The 27,222-nt window shown below is 49.7% G+C and overlaps 4 protein-coding genes across 9 annotated transcripts in view; 2 read left to right on the top strand and 2 right to left on the bottom strand.

Annotated features, from left to right (window-relative positions):
* Nucleotides 1-340: 340 nt before the first annotated feature.
* Nucleotides 341-14,302, top strand: ATF1 (activating transcription factor 1). Of its 4 annotated transcripts, none has more exons than XM_048928624.1 (8): nt 341-564; nt 4,341-4,454; nt 6,376-6,504; nt 8,275-8,375; nt 9,372-9,502; nt 10,105-10,284; nt 10,382-10,541; nt 11,499-14,302. In XM_048928624.1, exons 2-8 carry the CDS (start codon nt 4,347-4,349, stop codon nt 11,641-11,643), a joined length of 954 nt encoding a protein of 317 aa, XP_048784581.1. In that variant the 5' UTR covers nt 341-564; nt 4,341-4,346; the 3' UTR covers nt 11,644-14,302. The 4 variants fall into 4 exon arrangements, with proteins under 4 accessions (XP_048784581.1, XP_048784584.1, XP_048784583.1 ...); XM_048928626.1 differs by lacking the exons at nt 341-564; nt 4,341-4,454 and adding exons at nt 4,568-4,627; nt 4,787-5,001; XM_048928627.1 differs by lacking the exon at nt 341-564 and having other exon boundaries at nt 4,359-4,410.
* A 509-nt stretch (nt 14,303-14,811) lies between these two features.
* Nucleotides 14,812-19,748, bottom strand: TMPRSS12 (transmembrane serine protease 12). The gene is made up of 5 exons (XM_048928631.1): nt 19,050-19,748; nt 18,431-18,629; nt 17,529-17,800; nt 16,723-16,865; nt 14,812-15,887 (listed from the first exon to the last, which is right to left on the bottom strand). Exons 1-5 carry the CDS (start codon nt 19,150-19,152, stop codon nt 15,648-15,650), a joined length of 957 nt encoding a protein of 318 aa, XP_048784588.1. The 5' UTR covers nt 19,153-19,748; the 3' UTR covers nt 14,812-15,647.
* A 45-nt stretch (nt 19,749-19,793) lies between these two features.
* METTL7A (methyltransferase like 7A) lies at nt 19,794-21,749 on the bottom strand. The gene is made up of 2 exons (XM_048928629.1): nt 21,033-21,749; nt 19,794-20,177 (listed from the first exon to the last, which is right to left on the bottom strand). Exons 1-2 carry the CDS (start codon nt 21,534-21,536, stop codon nt 19,941-19,943), a joined length of 741 nt encoding a protein of 246 aa, XP_048784586.1. The 5' UTR covers nt 21,537-21,749; the 3' UTR covers nt 19,794-19,940.
* A 125-nt stretch (nt 21,750-21,874) lies between these two features.
* Nucleotides 21,875-27,222, top strand: part of SCN8A (sodium voltage-gated channel alpha subunit 8) — a 52,539-nt gene continuing 47,191 nt past the window's right edge. For 2 of the 3 annotated variants that reach the window (XM_048928600.1, XM_048928599.1), the window contains exon 1: nt 25,174-25,286. The gene's annotated coding sequence lies outside the window, so the exon portion shown is untranslated. Of the gene's footprint in view, nt 24,961-25,173; nt 25,287-27,222 lie in introns of those variants that run through there. The other variant, XM_048928601.1, reaches the window with a different exon arrangement.

Below are 27,222 nucleotides of genomic sequence, written 5' to 3'. Positions count from 1 at the left end.
GTTCTCAATAAATAAAAGATCAGCCATAAATTACAGGGCAAAAGTCTGCGTTCTACAATACGTCATTCTCTCTTAACATGCCTTTTGCTGTGGTGAAATCCAGCGCCACAGCTCTTTTTTATTTTACGCCTGAATTTGTACAGCTGAAAATAAACTAAAGGTTTTATTCGTTTTCGCGAAGCGAACGCTGCCCGACGCTCTGTGGAGAATAAGGCCGCGCCCAGCCCTGCGCGCGCCACCTCAGCCGCCTTCCCGCTCTCGGGCCGCGGCGGCGCTCTGCCTCCTCCTCTCTATGGTCTCCGTCCTCGGGAGCCGCCGGATGTGGGCGGTGCCAGAGCGGCGCTCTAGCCCCCACCTCCGGGGCTCTGCGCTGCGAGAACTCTATGGTGGGGATTTCTAGGCGAGGCCTCCGCGGAGACTCTATGGTCGCAGCCCGCCCACCCCGAGCGTCCCGCGCGGGCCCTCCGTGTTTACGATGCCGCCGGCGCTGCTTTCCTGAGGCGGAGACGAGCGCTGCGGCTCTCCGTACGCGCGGCCACCGGCGAGGCCTGGAGGGCCTCTGAGGTAAGAACGGGCGAAGGAGGCCGCCCCCTCCCCGCCGCCCCGCCCCGCCCCCGCCGGGCCCGGTGAGGCGCTCCCGCCACCCCTGGGCCTAGGCCAGGCCGCGTCGCTCCCCTCAGCACTGGCCGTGGGGTGCGGCCTAGGCCCGCTCCAGGCGCTGAGGCCCCGCGGGCTCCGCCTGAGGGTTCACCCCGCTGCGGGGCTCGGGGAGCGCGGAGGGCCCGAGCTGCTGGGCGGCCTCTCCCCGTGCGGCTCCGCGAGGCGGAGGTGGCGGTCCTGTAGCGCTGAGGCCGGACGCGCGTTTCCATCCGCTTTGTGCCCCGCAGCCCCCGGGCCGCTTCCAGGTGGCCGTGCGGTGTCGTTTCATAACGATCTCAGCGACGTTTTCCCTCTCACAAATCCCGAGGTCCCCGCGGGGCCGTCTGCCCCGTCCGTTCGAAGCCTGCGGGGTTTTGTTTCTCGTGTTCGGAGCGCTGCTGAGGCAGAAACGGGGGGCAGAGTGGAAGGAAACATGCGTGGAGCTGTGAGAAGAGCTCGATGCGGTGCAGAACGCAGCCAAGGCTGTGAGCTGAGCGGGCAGTCTGACTCCGGGCTTCTCCTGGCTGAGTGCACGAGGTGCGCTGTCCTTCACTGCTTTCAGTGGTTAGTGGAAAAAGAATTGCAGCTCTGTCCGTCTTCTGGGTGAAAAATGCTTTCCTAAATCATCTTCATTGTAAGGTGAAGCAGAAAGTGTTTTAGCAACCAACTTTTGCTTGTGAGGGCAGCACATTGTGAGGCATTAAGGAATCCAAAATTTCAGTATGTGGTGGAGTGGATTTTCACCAGATGGTTGAAATTATTTTCTGTGATCATATCCACCCATGTTTGATTATTCACAGAATCACAGAATGGCCTGGGTTGGAAGGGACCTCAAGGATCACGAAGCTCCAACCCCCTGCTACAGGCAGGGCCACCAACCTCGCCATTTAATACCAGGGCCCCATCCAACCTGGCCTTGAACACCTGCAGGGATGGACGGGGCATCCACAGCCTCTCTGGGCAGCTGTTCCAGCCCCTCACCACTCTCACAGCAAGGAACTTCCCCCTGACATCCAACCTCAATCTGCCCTCCTTCAGCTTCAAACCATTTCCCCTTGTCCTGCTGTTATCTCCCCTTTCCAAGAGTTGGCTCCACACTTAGCACTTGAAGAGAAAACTCAGTCTCCACTATTCTTTGAACACTGACTTTGTAGCATCCTTAAAGAATCAGTCCTTCTTACAGCATTTCAATACTGAAGTGTAATTCAGGCCTTCCACCTGTTAGATTTAAGAAGGTGGGTTCTTCCTTTGGTGATGCCACGCTGCAGCTCGCAGTGCTTTGCCTTGTGCACAGCTTTTGTATTCCGTGGTTTCATTCTTTGCCCCCCAGTTGTACTTTGGGGCTCCATCTGAGGCCGCTAATCGAAAGTGAAGTGGAATTGGAAGTGGTGGCAGTCGCTTCTCACAACTTTTCAAACAAATCCATTCTTTGTAGTGCTGCCATTGCAGCGTCCTTTCACGTAAATTGAAGTGACTGTGAGGTTTTGTTCTGAAAAGCATCAACCTTGCCCATCTAATGATAAAAAGTGGTTTTCCTGCAGAGTGCTGCAAGTTCAGGTGTACCCTTCTGTGTCCCCTCATGTCTTCCTTCACTCCAAAACTGTGCAGCCAGTTCTGATTAATGCACGTTCTGTTGTTGCTGGAGGCAGCTGTAGCTGCGCAGTGAAGGCTGCAGCCCTCCTATCTCCCATCTTCGGTACTTCTCTTCTGAGCTGAGCCCTTCAGGTTGAGGTTTTTCGCTGGAACTGAATTTCTGAGAGCTGAGAGATGGCAATCAGCATTCCAGGTGTTCACCAGAGGCCTTTCCAGTGCCAAGTTCCTGGTTTTCCAGGTGCGTGGGTTGTTGTGGCAGGGCAGAGGCACATCAGGCAGTGTGCAGAGCCCAGCAGTGGAGGTACCATCCCATGGAGGGTGTAAAATGCAAGAATAACTTTCACTGTGTGAAGTTTGTCTGCCAAATCTACTTTGTTTTACCAAAATTGATGGATGTTGGCTGAACCTTTAGTTGATTTCTGCCAAGCAAGTAGCGTTGCAATGAACTTGAGAAAATGTATTTGTGATGGGAAATATTGTGTTTTCTTTATTCCTGTAAGTACAACTTCACACCTCTCGGAGAAAGATGAGCAAAGGTTTCTGTGCTCTCTCCCCTGTTTGTTTATTTTGAGTGGTTTTCTATCAGTTTCATTGTTTCTTGCAATCAGTTTTGCTGTTGTTGCGAGTTTTCATGGGACAGCCAAGCAGAGACGAGCAGTGAAGGAGTGGGGGAAGCGGGGAATGTGGTTTAGCACTACAGAGATGAATGGGTTATTTCTGCAGCACTGGAAATTTATGTTAGCTTTTTGCTGCTGACTGGATTTCAGTTTGACAGTGCCCTGTTTACTGGTGACATTTGCACGTATCTCCCTTTGCCCAGGTGCAAAATGCAGATTGGCCTCGGTAAAGCAAGAGGAGGGGGAACACAAAGCTGCGATGGGTGCGGTTCATTCTGCTCTCTGTCCTTTGTAGCTGTGAGATGTTTGAATGCCTTCACTTCTCTATTTTATCTCCTTAAAAACAAAGCCAGACAGCCCCTGAGATGCTGAAGTGAGCTCTGCAGCAGCACCAATGGGAGAAGGGAGTGCATGGGGCTGTTTGCATGCAGCTCAAGCACTGCTCCCACGGACCCACTCTGCAATCCAGCCTTCCTCGTGCTGCTGCAAGCTGAAGCAATGGGCGAATTGCACAGTGGGAAGCTGGACTGGGTGCTTGAGGGTGTTTGTCCTGCAGTGTGAAGGACGCGGCCTCGTGTAGCACCAAACCATTGCCCTCTCCTCGCTTATCCCTCCGTAAAGCCCAGGTTTGAGTGACTTCCTGAGGAGTTCTGCCCTGGGATCCTCATTGCGTGAACGAACGCTGCTCCTGGTGCGTGCTGACTTCTTACCCTCTGAGTAAACGTCAGGCTGAGAGAGCTGTGGTTTATCTCAGTAGGGAAAAATCAATGACTCACATTTCCACAGAAAGAAATGTAATTTCCAGTCTCATAGCAACTGTCCTCTCAACAGTTTGAAACCTTCTGTGACAAAATGTTTAACGCTCACCGATCATCTCTTACTGCTCCCGGCTGGTCCACCCACTCCCCCCACCCAACAGCCTGCGTTTTTACATCGCCGTATCCCCCAGCATTGGGAGGGCCTTGCTGTCAGGTCGTGTTGAACAGTTAAATATAAGATCTCGGAGATGAGAGAAGCGTTACTTGGTTTGTTATGCGGAGACGTTTCAAACTCAGCTCTGTGTTCTTTGAATTCCTGATTTGTGTTTCTGTACCTTCAGCTGCTGGAAGATGGATTTGGCTGCGAGCTCGGCGAAACGTTGGGGAAAACATTTTCTTTAAGTGCTGCTTTGTTTAGGTTTTCTTCCCACATCTCGTGATCTGATGGTGCATTTTCACCAAAACTCGGGATATTCGGTAAATGTTCTTCACAGCAAATTCAGCGCCGGGCCTGAGGCGGTGCCAGCGATCAGAACTCAGCCGCTTGGGCCATCACAGGCACTGCTTTGTGCTGCTCTGAGGCCTGGGGAGGCGGCGCGCTAATTGAGCTAATTAAAAAGGTGCAAACGAGGCTAAAAGCACCACGCACTGAGACTTTCTGAAGCATGGCTCGGGCTCCCGCCTCCTGTTCCGAGTTATTGTTAACCAACTGAACTTGTTCCTTCTCTTGTAGCTGATTATGGAAGAGGTGCACAAGAGCGGCAGCAGCTCCGTGCCGCCCTCCCAGCCCTCGGCCGCACAAGGTACAGCACTGCAGGCAGCTCAGCTCTCTCATATTGCTCAACAGGTAAAGCTTGGGCCGAACCTCGGCAAACGTTTGAGGTGGTTAAGAGCCACGTTTTTTTCACACGTGCTACAAACTGTATTAATTCTTGAATTTTAGAAACACTTGGAGAAGGAAAAAACGAGAGAAGGTTGAGAGAAATATACATATTGATGGACAGCACAATTAATAAAAGGGTGTGTATTCAGAAGACCAAAATTAATGTCATGCGAGCGAGATGGGCAGATGCAGCCCAACAGTTGGGTTGGGTGGAATGTGCTCTGACACGGCCAGCAGCCTGACTTGCAGGAGCTGCTCGGTAACGAATCGAGGGCCTGACTTTCATTTTTTTTCAGAAGAAGCATTTGCAGCTCCTTTTGTAGCAATGGCAGTTCTGGGTGCTCAGCACCATGGAAACACTTGGATTTTAGCCCAACATGAATATATTTAATGTGATAAAGCGTATGGAGTTGGAAATTTGACATAGTTTCCTGGAGGTAACATCACATTCAAAGCTCTAACCTGACTTCCTCGTGATTCAAATGTCTGCATCTGAAGCACCTTTCTCTAGGTAAAGTCTGCAGCACTCTTGTGAACCAATGTTTTGCAGCTTGTCCGCTGGGTAATCTATGGAAGTGTTTTAAATTTGATGCAAAACTTGGATAACTGCATGAGTCAAAGACTGCAGAGCTCCAGCAGGCGTCCTGCTGTTGGTCTGCAGTGGGCTGATCTTTGGATCTGGTTTTATGTAAGGATGCCGGTGCAACTTGATATTGTGATGCACCCCAGGTAGCATTAAATGCAAAGCTATCAGTGTGAGATTTAACGATTCCTTCATCTTGTCACACATTGCAGATTAATAAAACTGGTGGAGAAGTGTGGCGAGGAAACTTGTGCTTCTGCGTGTGTAACTTGATGAATTTCAAGCACAAAGGCTCGTGCAAAATCCACACAGAAATCCACTGCAGACCTAATGGAACGTGATTTATTTTACAGTCTTTATACAGGAGCAGCAGCAGTAATAAAGTTTTGCCAATTAAGCCTAGATTTCAGCTACAACATTAATTGAAATCGATAGTTGCAAAACATTAAGGAGCAAAATATTTTAAGAGATGCCGTAATTTTTACTTGGAAAAATCTGCTCTTTGCTCTGCTTGCTTGGCCAGAACTCGTGTTCCTTGCCTCATTTCTTTACTCTCATGGCTGATACCTTCCATACCGCCCTTCTGCCTTGCCTTTCCAAGTAGATCAGTCAGCTTCTGCCCTGCTCTGCTCCTGCCAGTTCTTATCTTGGAAATCTTTGCACAACGGCTTCGTGACATTGCTTAAAAACGGGCAAGCAGCCCGACGTGCACACGAGTCGTGCCACCTTCTGCATTGCTTTGGTGCTGTTGGTTTGATCTCAGCCCTGGGACTTGTTGATGGTTTCGTCTGGGTTTAGTTTTCAGTGCCCCAAACTCCTGCTGACATTGGTGGGAATCACAGTGCTCGTATTTCTGCTTGTGAGTCGCCCCTGAGATGGAATCTAACCTTTAGCAAAGGTGAAGTGCTGTAAATGTGGGCCTTTAACTGGGAACACTGATGGAGAAATATGGGAGCAGTCTATGTATGTATGCTCTGCTCTCCTCAGCACTGTGGTTGTGAGGAATTCTGCTCTGTTGGCCTTCATTTAGGACAACCTGTATTTAAGTTGCAGCACTTTAATCATTTGCCCATCATGCGTATTTGATTTTCTCCCTCACCTGAGGCAAATAAGTAACAGTTTCAGCCTTTTCGTATGCAGATATATACCTGAAAAATGCACATCTTTGCAGGATAACTTCTGGGGCTTAACTTAAAAGAAGCTTCTGCTGATGCATGTTCTCCTCTAGCTTTCCTTCATGTGTTCACGTCTTCTGACTGCTGCAGAAGCTGTGCTTTGTTCACTATCTCTGATCTGTTGCAGATGTCTCTGCGAGGTCCTGCTCCTCTGACAGTTGTGCAGCTTCCTGGAGAGCAAGTCCAGGTCCAGGGAGTGATTCAGACAGCGCAGTCCTCTTCTGTAATCCACTCACCCCAGGTGCAAACAGTGCAGGTAACCACAAAGTGTCTGTTGAATAACCAGGAATCCTGTTCTACGTGCACAAGAAGACTTGTGAAGGCTTGTCTGATGCAGCTCAGTCTGCTAAGTATCTGTGAGAGATAGAATGCAGCGAAAGGGTGATGGGAATGCACCATTCTTACTGAGTATTTAAGGTAGAAGTTATCTGTAGTGCTAAAGTTGTCACTGAAATTAAGCTGTTTGATATTACCTCCCTTTATAAAAAAAGAAAAGCAGGCAAACCAAACCACAGCTTTCTAGCTGGTGCTCTTAGCAGACATGCAACCAGCGTGCTTCAGTAACTCAGTAAGGAGAGCACAGCGTAACCCAGTGAAGAAAAGGCAGACCTGAGTGATGATGGGGGAGCTGCTGGTTGCTCACCACGTGCGCTGTGACTCCATTTCTGTGGTACCCAACTGCTCTGCTTGCTTACTCACTCGCCATGTGATTTTTGCTCAAGCCACTTCAGAGAGGTGCCCTGGGGGAGCGACAGCTGAATCTGTTACAGCTCCGTTCAGTTCTGGGCTGCAGAGCCCTCTGGGCAGCAAGGCACTGAAGTTACACTGTGAAATAACTGCAGCAATCCACCAAGCGAGTGGAAGGGCTGTGCTGAAACACTCCTTGGTTTCTCATCTTTTTAGCTGTGCTTATCTATTCATGTGACGTTCAACTGATAAACCATGAGAAGAAGAAAACCACTGACACTTCTTCAGCGACCATTGTTGCTATAACTGATAGTGGAAAAGAAAACACGCTTCACCTTGCTGAAAGCAGCTCAGCATCCGATTTACTGGGCTGCCTTGAGCCCCTTTCCTGTTATATTCTGACTGCAGGGTCCCCAGTAAAGGTAGCCCTGTATTTTTGGGTAATTTATGAGCATTGTGGCCTTGTTGTTCAGAGGGAAAAAGGTCATATGTGAGCAGTGTGGGTTTTTTTTTCTTCCAAGTGTTGATAGTAGGTTGTGCTTTTTATCTCTGAGGCAGTGGCAGCAGTTAAGTGAGAGAAGCTTTTCTCAGAGCTGTGTGCATTCTTGTTGCTGGCACACAGATAAGTACGAGGACGTGTTTTGTTAGCTTGTATTTAATAAGGAGCTTCAAGGGAAGGAATTACACTTGGCAGCTGGCTGAGAACACAGTGGGACGAGGCTGGAGATAACTTTATGTATTTACTCCCTGATATGTTTCTGCCTTAAATATTATTGTCACTTGGTTCTCATCTTCTGGCCACCAAAACGTGCTGCTCGTCTCTGCAGAACACGTTCATTTCATGTGTTTGTACATAAATGCTGTTCCTGTTTCTGTTCTCTCGGTCTCCTCAGACAAATTCATCTGGGAGCATTGTACCTCTGCAGGCCACGTCAGCTCTTTAGGTATTTGGGTTTGTAAGAGTTTTGTTTGTATTTCTTCAAATTGTTTTAGAATTTCTGGTTGGATTAATCCTGCAGTCGTAGGGCCATTGGCTTCAGGTGGTGGAAGTTTGTCAGCTTATGGTAGGAGAATCTCTTGAGTTTTCTGTTTATAGGGAGCTGATAGGTTTGCAGCCTTTGCTTTTACAGTGAAAATGTTCTGTTTGACTGTGAAACAGAACTGCCAGAGATCAGACAGCACTGAGTCTAGAAATCCACCATTTCTTCTTCCTCTGTGTAATCAGCCGCATTTGTGTCATTTTCATGCTGCTGCAGCTCAGACAAAAATAACACGTGTGATCTGTTCTGCATCTCTGTTCCGTGGCACGCAGGGCACCCACATGGGATGTGTTTTGTAGGTGTCGTCTTTGTCTGAGAGCGAGGATTCTCAGGACTCATCAGACAGCATAGGCTCTACTCAGAAAGCTCGGGGGATCTTAGCGCGTCGTCCATCTTACCGGTAAGTGCTGCACGCTCTTTATTTCGTGCTGTTACTGGAATCCAAGAGAGCAGCTTCTTCCGACAGCTTTCTCTGTTCCGTCGACCCCTGCCTTGTTTTCCCCCTCTTGAAACATGGGTTGCATCTGCTCATGCACTGCACAAGTTGAGGATGCCACGTGAGCTATCGTTTGCTGCAGGGAAACTTTGACTTAACGGGCTGGAGGTGGACTTGGAGGTGATGTGGCCCAGGGAAAATTGTTGATCAGCTCTAATTTCACTCCATGATGTCGTAAATGCAGGGAACAAGTAAGCAGTCCCACTGTGTGCTGACGGAGCGAAAGATCTTACTTTAAACTTTCCTGAAGTAACTTTCTGGTTACTTTTCCTTTCTCGTTTATTCAGACATTAGGCAGAGCAAACTGGTTTTAACTGGGTGTCCAAGGTTTGTTCTTGAGAGAACTGAGTATCAAGTTGTAACTCAGAAAAATCCCTTCCTAGGCCAGCTATAAACCCCTGGAAAATGCTTGTGGTGGAAACTCTGATGCAGGATTGTACTGAAATGAAGTGATGCAGCTGCAGTACAAGACAGACTTCAGTACAAAGCGTTTTGGCACACTGGAGGTTACTGAAATCTGCTCTGGCTGCTGCAGGTTCTCACTGCAGGTTTACCAGTCCAAGGATTTCAGGCTTTTAGAGGATAATTACTGAAAATGTGGGGTTTGCGCTGACCTGCACACACAGATCTCTTATAAATCAGAAGCTGTCTTGAATTGCTCTTAACATGTGAAATGATTAAATAAAAAACCTAGAATTTAAAAACTACAAAAATGTAATTACAGAAAGAGTTGGACTCAGTCACCTCATGCAAAATTCTGGTAATCTTCAAACTCTTTTCTATCAAACAAACAGTGTTCATTTCTGCAATGCAAAATAGGGATAGTAGTTGGCAACTGTTACTGCAGTAACTTGTGATCTTTGCCTGCCATTACAGCTGATAAACTCTTCTTTTTCATAGAAAAATTTTGAAAGATCTCTCTTCTGAAGATACAAGGGATAGAAAAGGAGATGAGGAAAGTCCTGGGGTCTCCACTGTCACGTCCATGTCTGTTCCCACACCCATCTACCAGACAAGCACTGGACAGTACAGTACGTTGTACAGAATGTGTGCCTGCCTCCACAGATTTCTGCTAAACAGAAATAAAATCTGTAAAATACAGATCTTTTTCTTACACATTTGAGACTAAGATGAAATTCATAAGGTTTGGTTATTTATCTGATAGTTAATAACATTAGTACTGTTTCCTGTCTGAAACCAGACTGGTGTCGAAAGGCTCCAGGTAAACTCTGCTTTATTATCTTAAATTTTGCACATCTAGACAAGGCGTTCAAAGGATGTTTGTACGAAGCACAGAACAGCCTGTTAGATTTAGTCCAAAAGCTGTGATTGGGTACCACTGTATACCTGAGATCTGCACCAAAAGGCTCCTTGTGGGCCTCAGGGGATGCCTGGAGGACCTCCTGTCCCCCCATATTCTGTGGCCTTGCTGTTCATATTGCTGTTTCCCACTTTTTTCCCCCTTTGTCCCCAGGGATGGGTTCATGAAAAGCCATTTGAAATTAGCAGTGCTTTTCAGCAGTGGGTTGAGATACAGATTTGCCGACTGGAAGAGATGTACATTCTGCAGCCTTATCTGTGTTTTATAACGTACAGTGACAGATATTTTCTTGCATGTCCCTCTCTCCTTAAGTTGCCATTGCTGCAAATGGATTGCAGCTGGCCGGTGCCGGCGCTGATGGAGTGCAAGGCCTGCAGACTTTAACCATGACGAATGCTGGCGGGACTCAGCCTGGGACAACAATCCTGCAGTATGCACAGACATCAGATGGCCAGCAGATACTCGTGCCCAGCAACCAGGTGGTAGTGCAGAGTGAGTATGGGATCGGTTACAAATGCTGATCAGTAACACAGGTGTGTTTTTTGGTAACGCTGCCACGTTTTGACGTGTTGTGCTGTGACCACCACAGCTGCATCAGGGGACATGCAGACCTACCAGATCCGCACCACGCCGACCACCACGTCCCTCCCCCAGACCGTGGTCATGACATCTCCTGTCACCCTGACGTCACAGTCCAGTAAGACAGATGATCCGCAGCTGAAACGAGAGATAAGGCTGATGAAGAACAGGTATGTGAGTGCATTGTCTCCTTTACTAGGAGAGTGGTTGGGCCCTGGAACGGGCTGCCCAGGGAGATTGTGGATGCCCCGTCCTTGGACATGTTTAAGGCCAGGTTGGACTGGGTCCTGGGCAACCTGATCTGAATGTGTATGTTTGGTGGCCCTGCTAGGCAGTGGGATTGGAACTACATGATCCTTGGGGTCCCTTCCAACCCGGGTGATTCTGTGATTCTGTGTGATTGTGCTGAGATCACAGAATGTCAGGGGTTGGAAGGGAGCTTGAAAGATCATCCAGCCCCACTGCTGGAGCAGAAGCACCCAGACCAGGTCACACAGGAGCGCATCCAGGCAGGTTCTGAATGTCTCCACAGAAGGAGACCCCATGGCCTCTGTGGGCAGTGCTGTTCAGTGCTCTGTTAGCCTCACCATGACCTTTTTTCTCATGTTTTTGTGGAACCTCCTATGTTCCAGCTCGCACCCATTGCCCCTTATTATTGGATGTCACTGAGAAGAGCCTGGCTCCATCCTCCTGGCACTCATCCTTTACATATTTATAAACATTAATGAAGTCACCCATCAATCTCCTCGAAGCTAAAGAGACCCAGCTCCCTCAGCCTTTCCTTCTCAGGGTAGATGTGTCTTCAGAGGACAGGGGTCATTCATGTAGGCTAACACTGCTGCCACCGGTGTGATGTGCAGCAAACAGTGACCAAAAATTGCAAGTTTTGATCAAAATGTGCCATGTGCTCTGTGTGTCCCACACCATCGGAGGAAAACAGTTCTTTCCCTGCAGATTGATAGGTGTCACCAGGTGCTGCTCAACGTCACGCTTTCCACCTGTGGTGGTGCAGCTTTCCATTCGTTTTGTTCATGATTTCAGTTCTCTCTTCGTGTTGGTCAGTATTGTAACGCTGCAAAAGAGACAAATCTCAGATAAACAGCAGGGACTTCTGTTCTGTGTTGCAGAGAAGCTGCTCGAGAGTGCCGTAGGAAGAAGAAGGAATATGTGAAATGTCTGGAGAACCGAGTTGCAGTCCTGGAAAACCAGAACAAAACTCTAATTGAAGAGCTAAAAACTTTGAAAGATCTTTACTGTCATAAAAGCGTGTAAGAAAAGGAGGTAAAACTTTGGTGGACTGTTGAAATTTCAGAGAATTTTTTTTTTTTTTATTTTATACTGAATTTTTTAACTAGATGAAAGGTCAAAAGTGAAACTTTTCTACCTAGATTTCACAACCTAAGGACTGTATAGATTTTATTTACAACGTGTTGGTGACAAAGTACAAAAAGGAGACGAGAAAACCTCACCACAATTCCTGCTGGCACAACTGGAAACTTTATATACAGTCAAGATTGCATCTACAACAAAAGGATTTTGGTGTTTTACCAGGCAGGTGATCAGAATTTCTCTGGCAGTTTTTACCTCTTGTCATGGGGACAATATTTGGTTTCAATTAAAACGTGGATGGAATGGAATCCTTGCCATAGTTAACATTGTTAGTAACATTTATAACCAGTGTATGTTTTGATTTCTTAACTCTTTCAATCCTTGCTCTTCCTTTCAGTTATCTGTATGTAAATATTTTAATTTGAACCTGTAAGTTGCTCTTTACAGGTGCAGGTGATGAGAAGCTAATCCTGTGCTCGAGGCGTAAATTATGTTTCCTCTTTTTCAGCTGACAGTTTTACAGGTTTTTCTTTTTGTTTTTGTTTTTCCTTCAATGTTTGCTGTGTTTATCAAATTAGGAAAGGATCTGCAGAAAGCAGCAGGAGGAGCAGCCCTGAAAATGCCTGGGTGCATGGATTGGTGTTGACTTCAGAGAGCTCAACACGTGCAATTGTCTTTAAAGCACAGTTTGGTAGAAGGAGGCACAGAAGTTTCTGGAGGATGATTTCACAATGGTTTGTTTTCAGTTGCTGGGCACAACAGGCGTCTATAATGGAACAAGAAATGGCGTGCTGATATCTATACGATGAAATATGCACTGTTTATTCTGTCTGGAGATTCTGCTGTGCTTTGGGACGTAAACCAAATAGAAGTAGGATGAAGCAGAGAACAGAAGAAAATACCAAAGGGTTTCATGAGGTTCCGTGGTTTGTATGCTGAAAGTGGTGCGAAACTTCTGGACTAATTTTGTAAAGTAGGTGATATTTTGCAAAGTCATGGTATCTTTGTAAGAAAATACTCTATTGCAAACAGGTAGACGGTCGGTATATTTTGTAGCTGAATTGTGATCTTCACAAGTTCCGAAAATTAAGTTTATATACGTATTTTGACAGTTTATATATTTCATTTTAGTAAACAAATGGAATATTTTGTGAACCAGATTTTCAAGCATATATTTTTATGGATAGCACAAAGTCAAATGAGATCCTCTTTGGTGTAGGAGATATTTGAATTAATTTTATATGTCTGTAGGCAACTTACAGAAGAAATGGGTGTCGGGGAAAAAAAGGAACCGGGGCTTTTTTCCCTACAGCTGATAATATCTGCAAATCAGATCTGATTGCTCTCACAGATGCTGGTCGGTATCACTTTGATTTGTTTCAGGCAGGCGTTGTGTTTGATGTGACCAGGGCTCTTTCTGGGTGTTAAAATCCACGTGGGGCAGCGCTGGGAGTCCTCCTGACCCCCAGAGCTGCCTCCAAGCTCAGCTGTTCCGCCGTTCCGTGACACAGACAAACGCGTGCGCAGCGCTTCCTGCACGATGAATCAATGCACTGTTCCCCATAGTTAGCATCGGATCCTGCTTCCAGATCCAGATCCATCAGCAGGAGTTGCACTATGGGCTGCGCTGTGCAGAAGGCGTTACAGCTCCGTGTGTGTGCTGTGCTAGCTCGGACCTGAGTGAAGCTAGGAGATTGTGCTCATCCCCGGATGTGTACTGCTTTCCCTGCGGTCAGTTTTTCTTTCACTCATTTTGAACTCGTGGGTTTCTGAGCAAGCAGAGCCCTTGCAAGTGCTGTGAGAGAGTCTGCGCTCCACAGTCCCACTGTTAGCAGGCTGTAGAAACACTTTTGTTCCAGACTTTCTGGATAGAACGCGTCCATCATCCACAACACATTTCCTTTAGGCCAGACTGGAGCGTACGCTCGTGTTCTCAGTCATGTCAGACACAAAAAGACACTTTTGTTGTACATCAGCCGTAACGAGCAATGCTGAGAAAGCCATTAGATGAGTAAATTGCTCCTGGGGAGTGCTCAGCACCTCCAAAATTGGACTGTCACTGTCTGCCATCAGTGTGTGTGCATTCAGAGGGACTGATCTGCAGTGCTGGGACTGGTGTGACAGCTCCTCTGTGCAGAATCCTCATCCTCACTGCGTGCTGTCGTTCCTTTACTTTCTTTTGTAATACGGAATCATCATAATAACAGAAGTCATCACATGTTAAGACTGCACAAAAAAAAAAATGGTGGCCAATTCTTTCTGTATTTCAGCAAGTGGAGCAAATACGGAGTGCTGCCAGGCATAAGGTTAGGCAGTGCTTATCCTCTTTTGGAAAGAGCAGCTGGATTTTTCATCATGGAGGTATTCACCAGCAACATGGGTTTGCTCTTTAAGTAATCACTCATCACAAAGTACTGATTTTGGATTTACTTCATAGAGAGAGAACGAAATTCCTATCCTGAGAGTGAGAGGTGTAGTACCAAACTGCTCTGCTGTTTTGTTCCAAACCAACGTATGTGCTTCATATGAACTGTAAATATCTGTCAAAACAATTAGATGGTTGCAGATTTTGACCTTGGTAAATAAAGTCGCCAAAAGATAACTCTGATGTTCCTTATTTCTTGTCCAACTTGCTTTTAATTGACCCAGGACTGCAGCAGCTCTGAACGTCTGCGTTGTGTTTCTGATGGGGTCAGAAAGCAGTGTGTGATGGTGGAGCAACACCAGCGATCTCTTCCCACGTTGTGTCCTCCCAGCAGCGCTGTGCTGTCGTGCAATCCTTGGAGGAGAGCACCTTTGGTCCTTCTGCAGGTATTTGTTTCAGTTCAGCCTCTGGTAACTGAAACCATTGCGTGTTCTGCTGACAGTCACCCAGCAGAGGGAGCATCTGTGCCATCCACAGAGCCGTGCTGGGATTCACAGAATCACAGAATCACCCTGGTTGGAAGGGACCCCAAGGATCATGTAGTTCCAACCCCCTGCCCAGCAGGGGGTCACCAAACATCCACATTCAGATCAGGTTGCCCAGGACCCCGTCCAACCTGGCCTTGAACACATCCAAGGACGGGGCATCCACAACCTCCCTGGGCAGCCCATTCCAGGGCCCAACCACTCTCCTAGTAAAGAACTTCCCCCTAACATCCAACCTAAATCTTCCCTCCTTCAACTTGGATCCATAGTCCCTGCGTTTCTGACAGCTGGAAAAGCATAGAAGTAGGGTAGGGAAAAACACTTGCAGCTGGTGCAGTTCCTACACTCATTTTCATTATTAGGGTCGAGGTCGTTACCACTTCTTCTCCTATCAGTACAGATATCAAAGGCAGAAAAGATGGTAAATGCATTGCACACATTTGGGAGCACTGGGCAGTGTTTTTAATGTAATATTCCACGCTTTTAGGATTGCTCTCATCAACCTAAAACTCTCACATTTGCAGTCTCCATGCAGGTCCATGGGAGGAGCTTTTCACAAGAGAAAGCCACCGATTTCTCTCAAGGAAATTTTGTTTTGTTGTAAGAATGCCAAGATAGTCAGTGAGACACATCAGCATTCCTGTAAGTGAGGGTAGAACACGCTGCATCAGGTGGTGAGATGTTAAATTACTGCTTCCTTCTGACAGACACTTGATAATCACTTTGTCTTCGTGGTGTCATCATTGTGACGTACGCTAATGAGTTTTAATGTAATGAATTCATGTAACCTCAGAAAAGATGGGAGGTTATCACAGTTTGAAACCTCACATCCTTAAAAAATACCTCTGGATGCGTGTATTTACTGTTGTTACCCTGCTGTAGTTCCTACATTGACAAGAAATGGCACAACTGCAGATTTTTTTTTAAAGTGTTGCTTACACGTGCAGGTTGGATGCACACAACATTTTATTGCTCCAGGACCCCTTGTGGAACACGAGCTGAACGGACCGGCCCAGCTGTGCTGTGCTGATGCTGCTTTAGGAGGTGTACAGGAGCACCATCCCCATGGCAGTCAGGGGGAGGGCGCTGCTGGCAGGAGCTGTGGCTGAGCTGCTCAGCACAAGTTGGGATTTGATCCACCTTCTGTATGGAGGCAATCGGACGTAGATCCCTGGGAATCTGGGATGGCCGCAGCCGAGCCCAAAGCTGGTGATGCCCAGCACGTAGTATTTGTTGGCCGTGGGGTGGCGGCACGCCAAAGCCCCTCCGCTGTCTCCCTATAAATAACCAATAACAGAAATTAGTCACTATATTTCCCTCCAGGAAACGATTTAGAAGCACTGCTAACGAATCCACTGATTTTAATGAGTTACTGGGAGCAGCACGGAGCTGAGTAGGGTCAGAAATGCGCTCTGACTTGGCATTCTGAGTCCTGTCCACGCAGCTTTGCTCCCTGTGCAGAAGACACATTCTGACAACGTATGTCTGCAATAACCAGGAAGCGCAGCGATGAAAACACAGCCTGAATCTGTGCCAAATCACTTGCTTAGAGAAAAAGAGCTGAGGGAAGCAGGAAGTCTATCAGACTAATGACACACTTAGGAATGCATTGTTTTTTAATTATAAATGGCTCCGCATCGCAGCTGATGCCTCAATTTTAGCACAGGGCTCCTGACCTGAGAACTGTTGCTTCTGAGAAAGAGATACTGAGGGCTCAGCATTTAAGTGCAGCTCCTGGTGCTGGTGCTGCCTTTCCAAAGCACAAAACCATGCAGGGTGCATCGTGGTGCAGGCACTGCATGCATCTGTTGTGTGCGCACACGTGTTTCATTGTGCATCCTCTCTGTGCCACAATGTGAACTCTGTGACACCTGCACACCACGGTGCTGCTCCTCCTGTTGCTCAGCCTTTCCTACAGCTGAGCTCTTTGTGCACACTTCTGAGATGCAGGGGTTTTTTTGGAAACACCATTTCACCTCTCTTTCTGTTTGTGATGCCTCTTTTCCAGTCGGATCTATTTTCATTCTAGCATTTGGGCCATTTTAATTAACGGTGCTATGAACAGTGGTCGCCAGGATGCCCTCCATGGTTTCTATGGGGGGAGGATTTTACCTGGCAAGAATCAACGCCTCCTGATGGAGAGCCAGCACAGATCATGTTGGCGTTGATCAGACCTCCATACGCATCAGAGCTGTTACAGACACCAAAAGGAATGATTTCCACTTCTGCCTCTTGCAGCACAGACGAGATTTTGCCTTTAGTGGAAGACAGCAGGTAGAAAAGTCAGGCATTGCTGCTGCTGTGTGCAGCAGTTCTCACTGTGGTGTCCTGCTTTGTTAGCTTAAAGGTAGCTGTGTACAGCTCAGACATGTGCTAGCATAGAGGTCTGCCTTCCCATGGCACAGTGCGGCTCGTTGGCCTTGCTGGAAATGCCACAGGTTCTGTTCCAGTGATGACACACAGCCTTCAGCTCTCCTCCAAATCCCCCCTCTGCGCACGGTGCCAGCTGGGGTTGCATCACCTGCACTCATTGTGGTGAAAGAGCAGCCACACCTGAAACCAACTGGGACCTTTGAGCTGAGAGGGCGCTTTGTGAGAGCTGTTCTTTTTCGAGACAAAAGCTCTTTTAGAAGAGCTCTTTTACAAGTGCTCTTAAGCGCATTGTGACCCTGAAAGCTGTGTTTCTTTCCCTTTATTTGCTTGATCCTCAGCAGGAAGGTCACGAATTGATGCCTTCAGTTACACCTGGGCAGCCTTAATCTGCTTTCAATGGCAAAAGCACCGAGAGCAGATCGTCGGCTGCAGGAGGATGAAATGATGCTATGGGGCGAGAGCACAACCCGAGCAAACGCAGAGAACCTGAGGGACTGAAACCTCACCTCAGCACCGGAGCTGATGGTGTATCAACAAACGTTTACCTTTTTCTGCTGTGCGTCCCCAGCCGCTGATAAAACACTTTGTTTCATTGTCAGGGTACAGCTGAGGGTGTGCAGGAGGTAAGCAGATGGGTTGGATGTAATCGCTGTAGCGCACAGCAGAATGAAGTTTAAATAACGCGATGTCGTTTTCAAATGTCTCTTTGTTGAATTTGGGGTGCACGGAGATTCGAGTGATGCTTCTTTTTGCTGCATGTCTGCTGTGTTTCCAAAGGCTATCTGTGCCCAGCACAGCTCTCCAGTAATACGGGTCCCTAAGGGAGAACGCAGTCAGCATGAGCTTGCAAAAACTTCTGTGTAGATTTTGCAACTGTGTTAACAACTACGGTGTTGGGATGGCCAAAATGCAGCTTTGAGTGCAGTTAAAAAGCCTCTTCTGAAAGGTTTGTGCCCTTTTGTCAAAGAAAAGGAGTTGTGTCGAATTCGTTGTTTGTTAAGCAGGAAGAAAGAAATGGGAATGGAACTTGGGAAAAGCAGTGGAGCACTACAGAGTTGTTGTGCTTCTCAGCTGAGCACTGCAACAGTTTTTTTTCTTGCAGTGAGCTTTGCTTGTTTAGATAGGTCAATTAAACCTCTGCTTTGCTTATTTAGAAAGGGCTACTGAAAAACCAAAAGCTCATGGGGAAAAAAAAATAGGCAAAGCGAAAAGAAAGCCCCCAACCCAACAGAGATGTAAGCTGGGCCCAAAGGGACGGAGCTGAGCAGTGCGTTCCCAAGATTCAGTGCCACCCGCGGGGCCGCAGATGGGTTCTGCATCAGCTGAGCTCTGCCCACCCCCCGTCCCATTCGTTGGCACTTTGTTTAAAGGCGCCCACGGTAGCGATCTGCAGATCTGCAACGCCTTCCCTCTCCACAACACAGCAGCTGTCAGCACTGATACCCACATCCGTCCCGTCGTGCAGTGACCGGCGGTGAGCACGGAGTTCTCACTGACCAAAGCTCCTCCGCACACGTGGGCAAATTCCACCCCCATGAGGTGCACCTGCAGGCTGACGGCCCACGGCCACGCTCCCAATGGGGCTTCGTGGCCGCCCACAATCCTGGATCCCGAGCTGCCGTCCATCAGCGGCCGCCGTCCGCACTCTGCAGAACAGAACGAAGTCGGTTGTGGGGCTCGAATGCAGCCTTTGGTGCATTGGCTGCAGTGTTTGCTGGCGGTGCTGGTGGTGTTTTTTCCATCTGCTGTGTTACTTGCTGTGTGTTTTTTTTTTTTAATGTTTGGAGTTGGAGTGCTGATTCTGGAGAGAAAATGTGGGTGTTTTATTCTGCATGAAGCACATTTTACCTGGTTGCAGGCATATTTCTTGCGTTCAGGTTCACTGTGCACATCAGTGGGGGTGCCCCAGACACTGCAGCTTTGTGAATTCATCAGATTTGGGGACAGACAAAGTTTTTACATGGAGCTTGGTGTGGAAGCTGCACAGCAGTAGGCCCAGCCCCCCCTCCCACCGCCTCTCAGTGCTCCCCCAAACCTCCCATTGGCCACCTCCATCCCATCAGTACCAACAAGGACCTCCATGGACATCCACGGTCCCACCATAGCAGGCATGGTGCTGCTCAGGACCCACAGCAGCAGCACCGAGGAGGTGGGCAGCCTGGGCCGCATCCTCCTTCAGGGGCGCAAGATGGCGGCAGGGCCACCAACGGTCACCAACAGCTTCTGATGACCATTAATGGGGCTGAGGGACCCATAGGACACCTTAAAGAAATCCATGAGTGTGTCAGGCACAGGGCTTTTAATGGTCTGCTGGCGAGTTGTGTTATAACTGAGGGCCACGCAAGGGCAGGCAGGCAGCCAAGCAACCAGAGCGGCGATGGGCGTTACCCTCCCAGCGTTCTTTCTTTGCAAATAAGTAACTCTCTGTTGAGCAAAGATTGTGTGTCAGAGGTTCTGCGTTGGTTTGATAAGGGCAGAGAGCCTTCAAAGTGAAGGGAGAGGGACGTGAATGCCAGTGGAGCCCTCAGCAAGGGGCTGGGGCCTCAGTGGGGAGCGGGGGGCACTCGCAGGTGCAGATAGAGGGGTTCACATCTTTGTTTTGTCTGTCAAGCTTTGCTGTTCTGCTTTTTTGGCGGTGTGGGGGTCCCACCCTGCCCACATATTTGGGGACAGTATTGTTGGTAGGTGGGTGGTTGGAGCGGATGCGTTAGAGCTCTTTTCCAACCTTAATACTCTGTTGGTTGTGTATGGTTCCAAAGCCTTTCTTGCACACCCAGCTTAACCCACTTTTAGCTTAAAAATATTCACAAAACTGACCCTCCTCCTCCATTTCACGTCTGAATCAAACATTTATTAAGGTCTTCAACCACGCTGCCTACGTTCATTGGCCAGGATTAGTTGATGCTCTTTGATCACGCCCAGGAGCTGTGGAGGTGAGCAGCACGAAGCGCTCCCCGTCATTTCACGGCGTACCCGATGATGTGCGGCTTAATGGGAGTCCAGGGCAGCGGCACGCTGATGTGCTGCAGTTTCAGCTCCGAGAAGTTGGCCTCTTCCAGATCCTTCCATATCTCCCTGGCCAGGCAGCAGCCGTCAAACACGAGTTTCCACGTCGGGTGGCAAACCTGCTGCCAGAACAGCTTCCAGCTGGAAGGGCTGGCGGCCACGTGCTCCAAGAAATAGAAAACGCCTCCCTGGGGGTTGGACACGGCTCAGTGCCATAGGAACACACGCTGCCCTCCCCGCTGCTCAGCGCCCATCACCCTCACCTCACTGCATCATCCAGTGCCCATCACCCAGCTCCCTCACCTCACTGCGTTCTCCCTCCCCTCCCTTTGCTTTCCTGATGTTGACTGGAATTGACCTCAGCACAGACTCAAAGTGCATATTTCAGAAGCGTGAAGGATGTCCCTGTTTGGTCCCTCCTTGATTGCAGCAATAGTTGGTTGCCTTTTTGTTTGCACTACAGTTGCTAACGTGCTGTTTTGTTTCAATGCAGACTGAGAGGAATGTGTAAGTCTCAATAAAACTCATTGGATTTTTGCAGCCCAGGGTGTTGGCTTGGAAATACAGCATTTTAATAGCTGAAATCCTATTGCAAAACAAAACAAAAACAGAACAACAACAACAAAAAAAAAACCCAAAAAATCAAAACATTAAGCCAGCTTTCCCTTTTTATTTTTATTTTTTGGCTGTCACATTTCCATTGCTTTGCACCACCCAGCAGTGCAGAGTGCCTCTCACTCTTATCTTATAAACCGGGTCTGGGTTGTAGTCTCAAAAACAAAAACTTTCTTTCTTTTTTTCTTCTACTTTTTTTCTTTTTTTTTTCTTTTTCCTTTCCTTCTTTTCCCCTTTCTTTTCCCCTTTCTTTTCCCCTTCCTTTTTCCCTTCCTTTTTCCCTTCATTTTTCCCTTCCTTTTCCCCTTTCCCTTCCTTTTCCCCTTTTCCTCTTTTTCCCTTTTCCTCTCTTTTTTTCCCCCCTTGTGCACTGCCTCTGCAAAAGCTGCTCACAGCAACAGCCTAAAACTTCTCCTCCAAGCACTCACCGGTCTGAGCACGCGCTGCACTTCCTTCAGGGTTTTGCTCACACTCTGCACTGAGCAGAGGACCAAAGTGCAGACAACAGCATCCACGGAGCCGTTGGGCACCTGGTGCAGGTCCTCCCCGGCCGCTGTGAGGAAGCGCTCGTAGTGGATGTGCTGATTCTTGCTCATGCTTCTCGAAAGGCCCTGCTGGAAGTTGGGGTTCACATCACTGCAGGTGACTTTGCAGCCCGGAGGGTAGAACTGGAAGTTGGCTCCGCATCCTGTGCCGATTTCCAGCAGCTTCAGTTCTCCCGACGGTCCGGTGAAGTCGGGCAGATTTCGGAATAATTCCTGCTTCTGCTTCTTGGTTTTCCTGTTGTGGATCACAGTCAGCTTCTCTAAGAAGAAAGGGAAAAAGATCTTCTTGCAGAACGGCTCCCATATGCCCAGGAAGGACAGCAGGTAGATGGGCATGGCCAGCAGTGCCAGGCAGGAGCGGAGGAAGAGGATGGTGAGCTCCATCATGGGCAGGGAGTCCAAATGCAGCAAGCAAAACTGGCTCTGCTGCGTTTCACAGCCCCGCAGGCTCAGGCAGAGCTGCACTGAAGCGTCCCCAGCTCGCTGCCTTGCAGGCCCAGCAGCGGAATTTGAAGTCCTCTCAAACACAGGAAAGGGAAAACCAGAACTGTGTAACCAAAGTTACAGCTGCGTCCCAGCTCCGGAGCTGCCAGCAATGTTAAGTAACCCCGGCCAGTTGGGCAGCACAACCTCGTGCTTCAGTGCTGGCAAAGTGTCAGCAAGTGCCCAAATGTGGAGTTTGCAGTTTCAGGTTACATCTCTCAAAGCAGAACAGCACTGTGTTTGTGAGCACAAGGAAGTCGGCTTGACTTCTGGGTTTGTTGTAGACGTTTAATTGGGAGTTTGATGAATACTGCAGCTGAAGCACACTTATTTGTCATTTCCTGCCCCATTGCAGATGGGATCAACCCCTCTGCTGCCTGCACTGAGCTCTCACAGCAGCAGTTTTCAGTATTTGGGCACCAAAAATTCTTCATTGCACAAACAGGGGCTCCCTTGCAGGGAATGGTTTTGCTTTTCGTGTTACCTTTAATGGGAGTCATGGACCAGAGAGGAAACAACTTATTGACTCATTAATCACTGCACAAAGTGTGCCGCTCGGTTTTATTGACTGTATCAGCTTCAGTCAACAACTAATAATCTATTTGATACTAATTGCACTCTGTCAAACTTTTCCAGCGTTGCAATCAGCAGCACTGGGTGCAGCGTGGATTAGCTGCTGGCTTTTAATTGCTTTGGCTCAGGTGACCCAACTGCAGGGAAAGGACTGCAGGTCCCGAATTCCACCCGTCCATTGCAGACCAGGAGAGAGAACTTTGTTTTTGCGCCGGCAGCCCTGCTGTCCGATGAGTTCCCTCCTCCCTCTAGTGGCAATAAAGCAAAACCCAAATCCAGCACACGGCGCTGTCATCGTCAGAGCGCTGTATGAATAACCTCTGTTGTTGCACCTTCACACCTCGTGGCGTCTGAGCAATGGCGAGTCCTTTGGATGCATGTTCTGTGCACACTGATTGAGTCAACCAACACCAACCCTCTCCCGAGGTGAGGGGAAATCCATCTCTCTGGTGCACAGGTTTGGGTTCTGTCTGAGCTGACAGCATTGGCATCGTATGGCCGGAGAGAACCAGGCACAGAACTGCTGCATTTCCCCAGATAAACTGAATTCCCTGAATCAGGGAGGACTTGTGCCGCCAGCGGGGAATGAATGGGAAGGCAGAAATCAAAATACTTGCACTGATGCTGTATCTATTATGTATGGGAACATCGAAGGTTGGGTGTTACTCTCTGCCATTAGGAAATCATTAGCTCTCTGCACTTGTTTGCATGTATTTCCTGTTCCCTTCCTTCCATCTCTCCCTTCTTATCTCACTAAAGTGCACAATCCTCCTTTGCTTAAGATGTTTTCTCTCTTCTTTCCTGGTTTTTGTGCAGCAGCTCTAAGAGTTCTACCCAATCCCACAAAAGGAGAGCATTATTTGCTCTGAATGAGCTGTGGATGCTCCCTCAGGTTTCCATGCTGCTGTTCTGCAACTCAACCTCCTTTCCTAGAAGCCACACATGCAAGGTTTGTATTTGCTTTGGGCTTTGTCATCTCTGTGGCTGCCTCCCATGCGGTTTTCACTGAAGGAGGTAACCATCAGATTTCTTTTTCTCCCTCATTTCCTTAGTTTTATTTTCACTTATTTTGCATCTGTCTGGGAATTCAGACCCTGAGGGAGAACCTCAGCACTGCAAGGAGGTGCGGTTGGAACCAAAACCATCTCGAAATCAGCAGCTCTGTGCAAACACAGATTGGATGTGTGTGTTGTGACGCGTTATGGATGGGGAGGTGGACATTTATGAGGCTGTGCCTGCCCTGCTGTCGCACTGAGGCAGTCCCATAAAAGCCAGCGATGTAAAATGAGGGCAGATCAGCTCCTGTGTGGTAACCAAAGTGAGATGAACGCGTCCTGCAGCGCGGTGCTGCGTCCTGCTGCCTTGTCAGCTCAGCACCGCTCCTGGAGCGCCGCTCAGAGGGCAGAGATTCGCAGTGTTATGGAGGGGGCATTTCCACGAGGTGGATTTCTCCTAAAGCAGCAGCCCGACCCAGAAAGCTGCGCTTTTTGCAACGCAGACGCGGTGCAATGGAGAACAAGAACGACGCAGCTGTAAAAACTGATCCTCAAATTCCATTCACAGGTACCCGCGGTTGTTGGTCACCAGACTGAGCCTTCCCTTGGCCATTGCTTGGTGGTTGTATTGGGAGCAGCGAGCTGGCCACTGAAGCAAGCAGCATTAACATGCAGTCCATCACAGTGCAAAAAGTGGGGGTTTTCAGTGGAAACTCCATCTTCCCCCAGGTCAGCTAACAGAGACTGGGAAGAGTAAATGGAATTTTAGGTGCCACATTCTGCACACGGCTCTCCGTGCAGGTCTTGTGCCTCCAAATTGTCTTCCAATTTTTGACTGATTGAAGATATTTCTCCCCTGAATTTGTGCTCTGATTACACCAACACGTTTCTTCCCAAAGTGACAGCGAGCAAATCCTGTGCTGAGTGTGTTGCAGCAACACAGAGGAGCAGAGGTGTCCAGCCCTCAACCAGCATCCACTGCTTCAGCTTTGCCTCTGCTTCCATTGCCTCTCCTCACGTCTCTTTTTGTTTTCCTCCAAACAATAAATTTTGCTCTTTCTGCTGCTTCAGATCTCTGTTCACATCCCAACTCTGCTCAGTGAGACGCAGTGCTGCCCATAGCTGCCGTCCCCTCTTAACCCAAACAACTCCAGCGCTGGAGCCAGCTTCCATTCGTGCACCTCCAAGCAGCTGATGGCTGTGCAGGTCCAGGGCTGAGATCATGGAGCAGTTCTTGTTGACACATCAGCGCTGGGCACGGCTGCTTGAAGTCCTCAAGATTTGCCTTATCAAGAACATGAAAAGGTTTTGGTTGGTCGGCTGGATGCATGGTGCAAAGTTTTCCTCTTCATCTCACCACCACCTTTCTCCCATTGAACCAAAGCACATCCTGCGCTGGGAGGGACCCCCATGGGCGCTGAACGCAGCGCCGCACGTGGCACTCTTTGTTGGCGGACTTTTTGCACTTATTCCTGAGTAGTTCCGCACGGAGGGCGGGTCAGCTCGAAGCAGAACATTGGGCTGAACAAAGCCCAGCTGCAGCAGGAACAGCGGCCGCGTTCCATTCGTCCCCAGCGGCGTTCGGAGCCGGTTGGGTTCTCGCACATTTGGGGTTATTTTCCACCGGAACAGCGACGACGCGGAGCGACTCCGACAGTCCCAGCGCGGGGAGAGATGCCGAGCGCCGTTCCTTGGCCGAAAGGGAGGCCGGCTTCCAAACTCCGCGCACCAACCGCGCTCTTCCAGCACCGCACCCCGCGGTAAGCACCTCCCGGTCCCCCCCCGGAGCCTCCTCCCTGCAGCGCGGAGCCTGGAAGAGGAGGAGGAAGAGGAGAAGGAGGCGGAGGTGGGGGGGGGGGGGGGGGGGGGGGAAGGAAGGAAGCTCGGAAGCTCCCGGGCGGACTCCGGGATTTTTGCCACGCTCCCTCCGCGGCCGTCGCCGCCGCAAAGAGCCGAGCGCGCATCGCGGGAGGGGGGGGGGGGGGGCAGCGCACCAAGATGGCGACAACCGCAGTTCCTCCTGCAGCTCCCCCACCTCCGCAGTCCAGCAACGCCTTGCGGGAGACGTGCTAGCGCGGCGGCCGCAGTAAGTGACAGCCCGGGGCGGGGGGAGGTGGGGGGGGTGGGGGGTGCGGAGAGCATCGCCTGTGTTTTATTTTATTTTATTTTTTATTTTTTGTTAATGATTCTGATTTCGTACCTCTCGGTGCCCCGCCGCCAGCACGCTCTCTACCTGCCGGTCCCCCTCCCCCCAACACACGCACGCATGCTGGGTGGGGGCTTTGCCGCAGAGCGATTTCCCAGCTGCTCCCCCCCGCTTGCTTGTGGGGCAGTCCCTCAGGAGGGGGGGGTCCTGCGGGTCGCCCCCTCCCCGTCCCCTATCCCTCCATCTCTCCCTGTTCGTATGGGGGAAGTGCCCGAGGGGCGGGGGGTTCCCCGCTGCAGCCGTCGCTGTGCCCCCGCGGGTGACGGTTGGCAGCGGGGGGGACTGCGGGGTGCCCCGATCCTTGCTGTGCCCACCCAGCACCGCGCCCGGAGCTTTCCCCTACCCCAGGACAGCCGCTGCCCCATCCTCTCCCAGCTCTGCCCTACGGGGAGGGGGCACCGCCACTGCCCTGCCCCCCACCCCGGCCTTTGGGAGGGGGCGGCCTCAGCCCGGAGCGGTGGGAACCCCCTTACGGCCTCCCTCCTCCATCCCTCGGTTTGGGGCCCTTCTCCCAGGCCCCAAATTCTGGGCCGTGCTCTTTGTCTGCATTATAGGGAGGGAGAGACTGAGGATAATTGGAGTTGTTCTCAGGATCCCTTCCCCCTCAGCCCTAGCTGCAGAGCTGTACATCCCTCCTCCACCCTCCCTGTTCTCTTCTTGTTCAGCATCCCGAGGCTCCCGCTGCCAGGGGAGGGGGAGAAGTTGGAGGATGGAGTTTTGTGGGGAGATGCATGGGGTGGCTTTGAGCTTCCAGCCTGACCTAAATGTTGGCATTGTGCTTCGTGCTCTTACTTTCTTCCACCATACAGATTTGGAGCAGACTTATTTTTCCTTCCCAATGAAAGCAAACTGCACATTCTCAAGCTTTTTTCTACCAAAAATCTGGGTGTCTTCTTCCCCTCCCCACCCCCTTCTTTTTCTGGTGCAAATTCTGCCCAGCTGATGTGGGGGTGGGGAAGCTGGAAGGGATGTTCCATGGCTGCAGATGATCTGAGGTGAAGCCTAAAAGTCTGATGGAAGGGGAATGTGTGCCAGGGGAGACACGGAGGGGTTGTAAGGGGCCGGGGCTTAATTTTGGAGAGATCCCAGCTGTGATAGGTTAACCCACTGCTTGCTTTCCCTGTGTGCTGTGTTGCAGGTGATTGGCATGCGATCTTTTAGGAGTTTCACAGGTGGGGTCTCATCTAGGAGTGCTGGTTGTATTTCTGCTGTGTGTTGGTGTGTAATCTGGTCTTTGTAACACTGCAACATTCCACCCCCAGCGAGAACCCATGACCTGTATGTCCTCATTTCACACTGGGAAGGATTAAATTAGTAGGAGCGAGGGTGTTCTATGAGCCTGATTGCCCCCTCCTACTTGTATCTTTAGCAGCAAAAAGGGAGGAAGTGTTCCATCAATTGTTTTCTTGCTGTTGCTGGCTGACAGTCCGTTTCAGTACTGCTTTGGAGGGAGGGAGACCGCCGGTATTCTTGCGTAGGACTGCTTATTTATCCGTGCCACATGACGGATGCTCGTCTGAAAAGAGATCGAGATCCAGGAGGGGCGATGTGCAGGACGGCGCCCGCCGGGGTCCGCTGCCCCGTCCCGTCGTGGTGCTGGACGGACAGCTCCCAGCGATGGGCTCGGCTGCGGGCGCGGCTCCCGGCCCGGCGTCCGGAGCGGCGGGTCAGTGCCGGGGGAACGACCGCTGGCTGTCGCGGCGGTACTTATATAAAGTTCCTGAGGCTGCTAAGGGTGTGCAAACGTCCTCCGGTAGGAAGTGACACGAGAGAGGTGAATGGCATGGAGCTGTGTCAGGGGAAGGTCCGGATGGGT

This window comes from Lagopus muta, chromosome 28 (genome assembly GCF_023343835.1).
Source record: "Lagopus muta isolate bLagMut1 chromosome 28, bLagMut1 primary, whole genome shotgun sequence".
Lineage (NCBI taxonomy): Eukaryota > Metazoa > Chordata > Aves > Galliformes > Phasianidae > Lagopus > Lagopus muta.
Note: the sequence above shows the minus strand (reverse complement) of the source record. Positions and strands in the feature narration are given on the sequence as shown.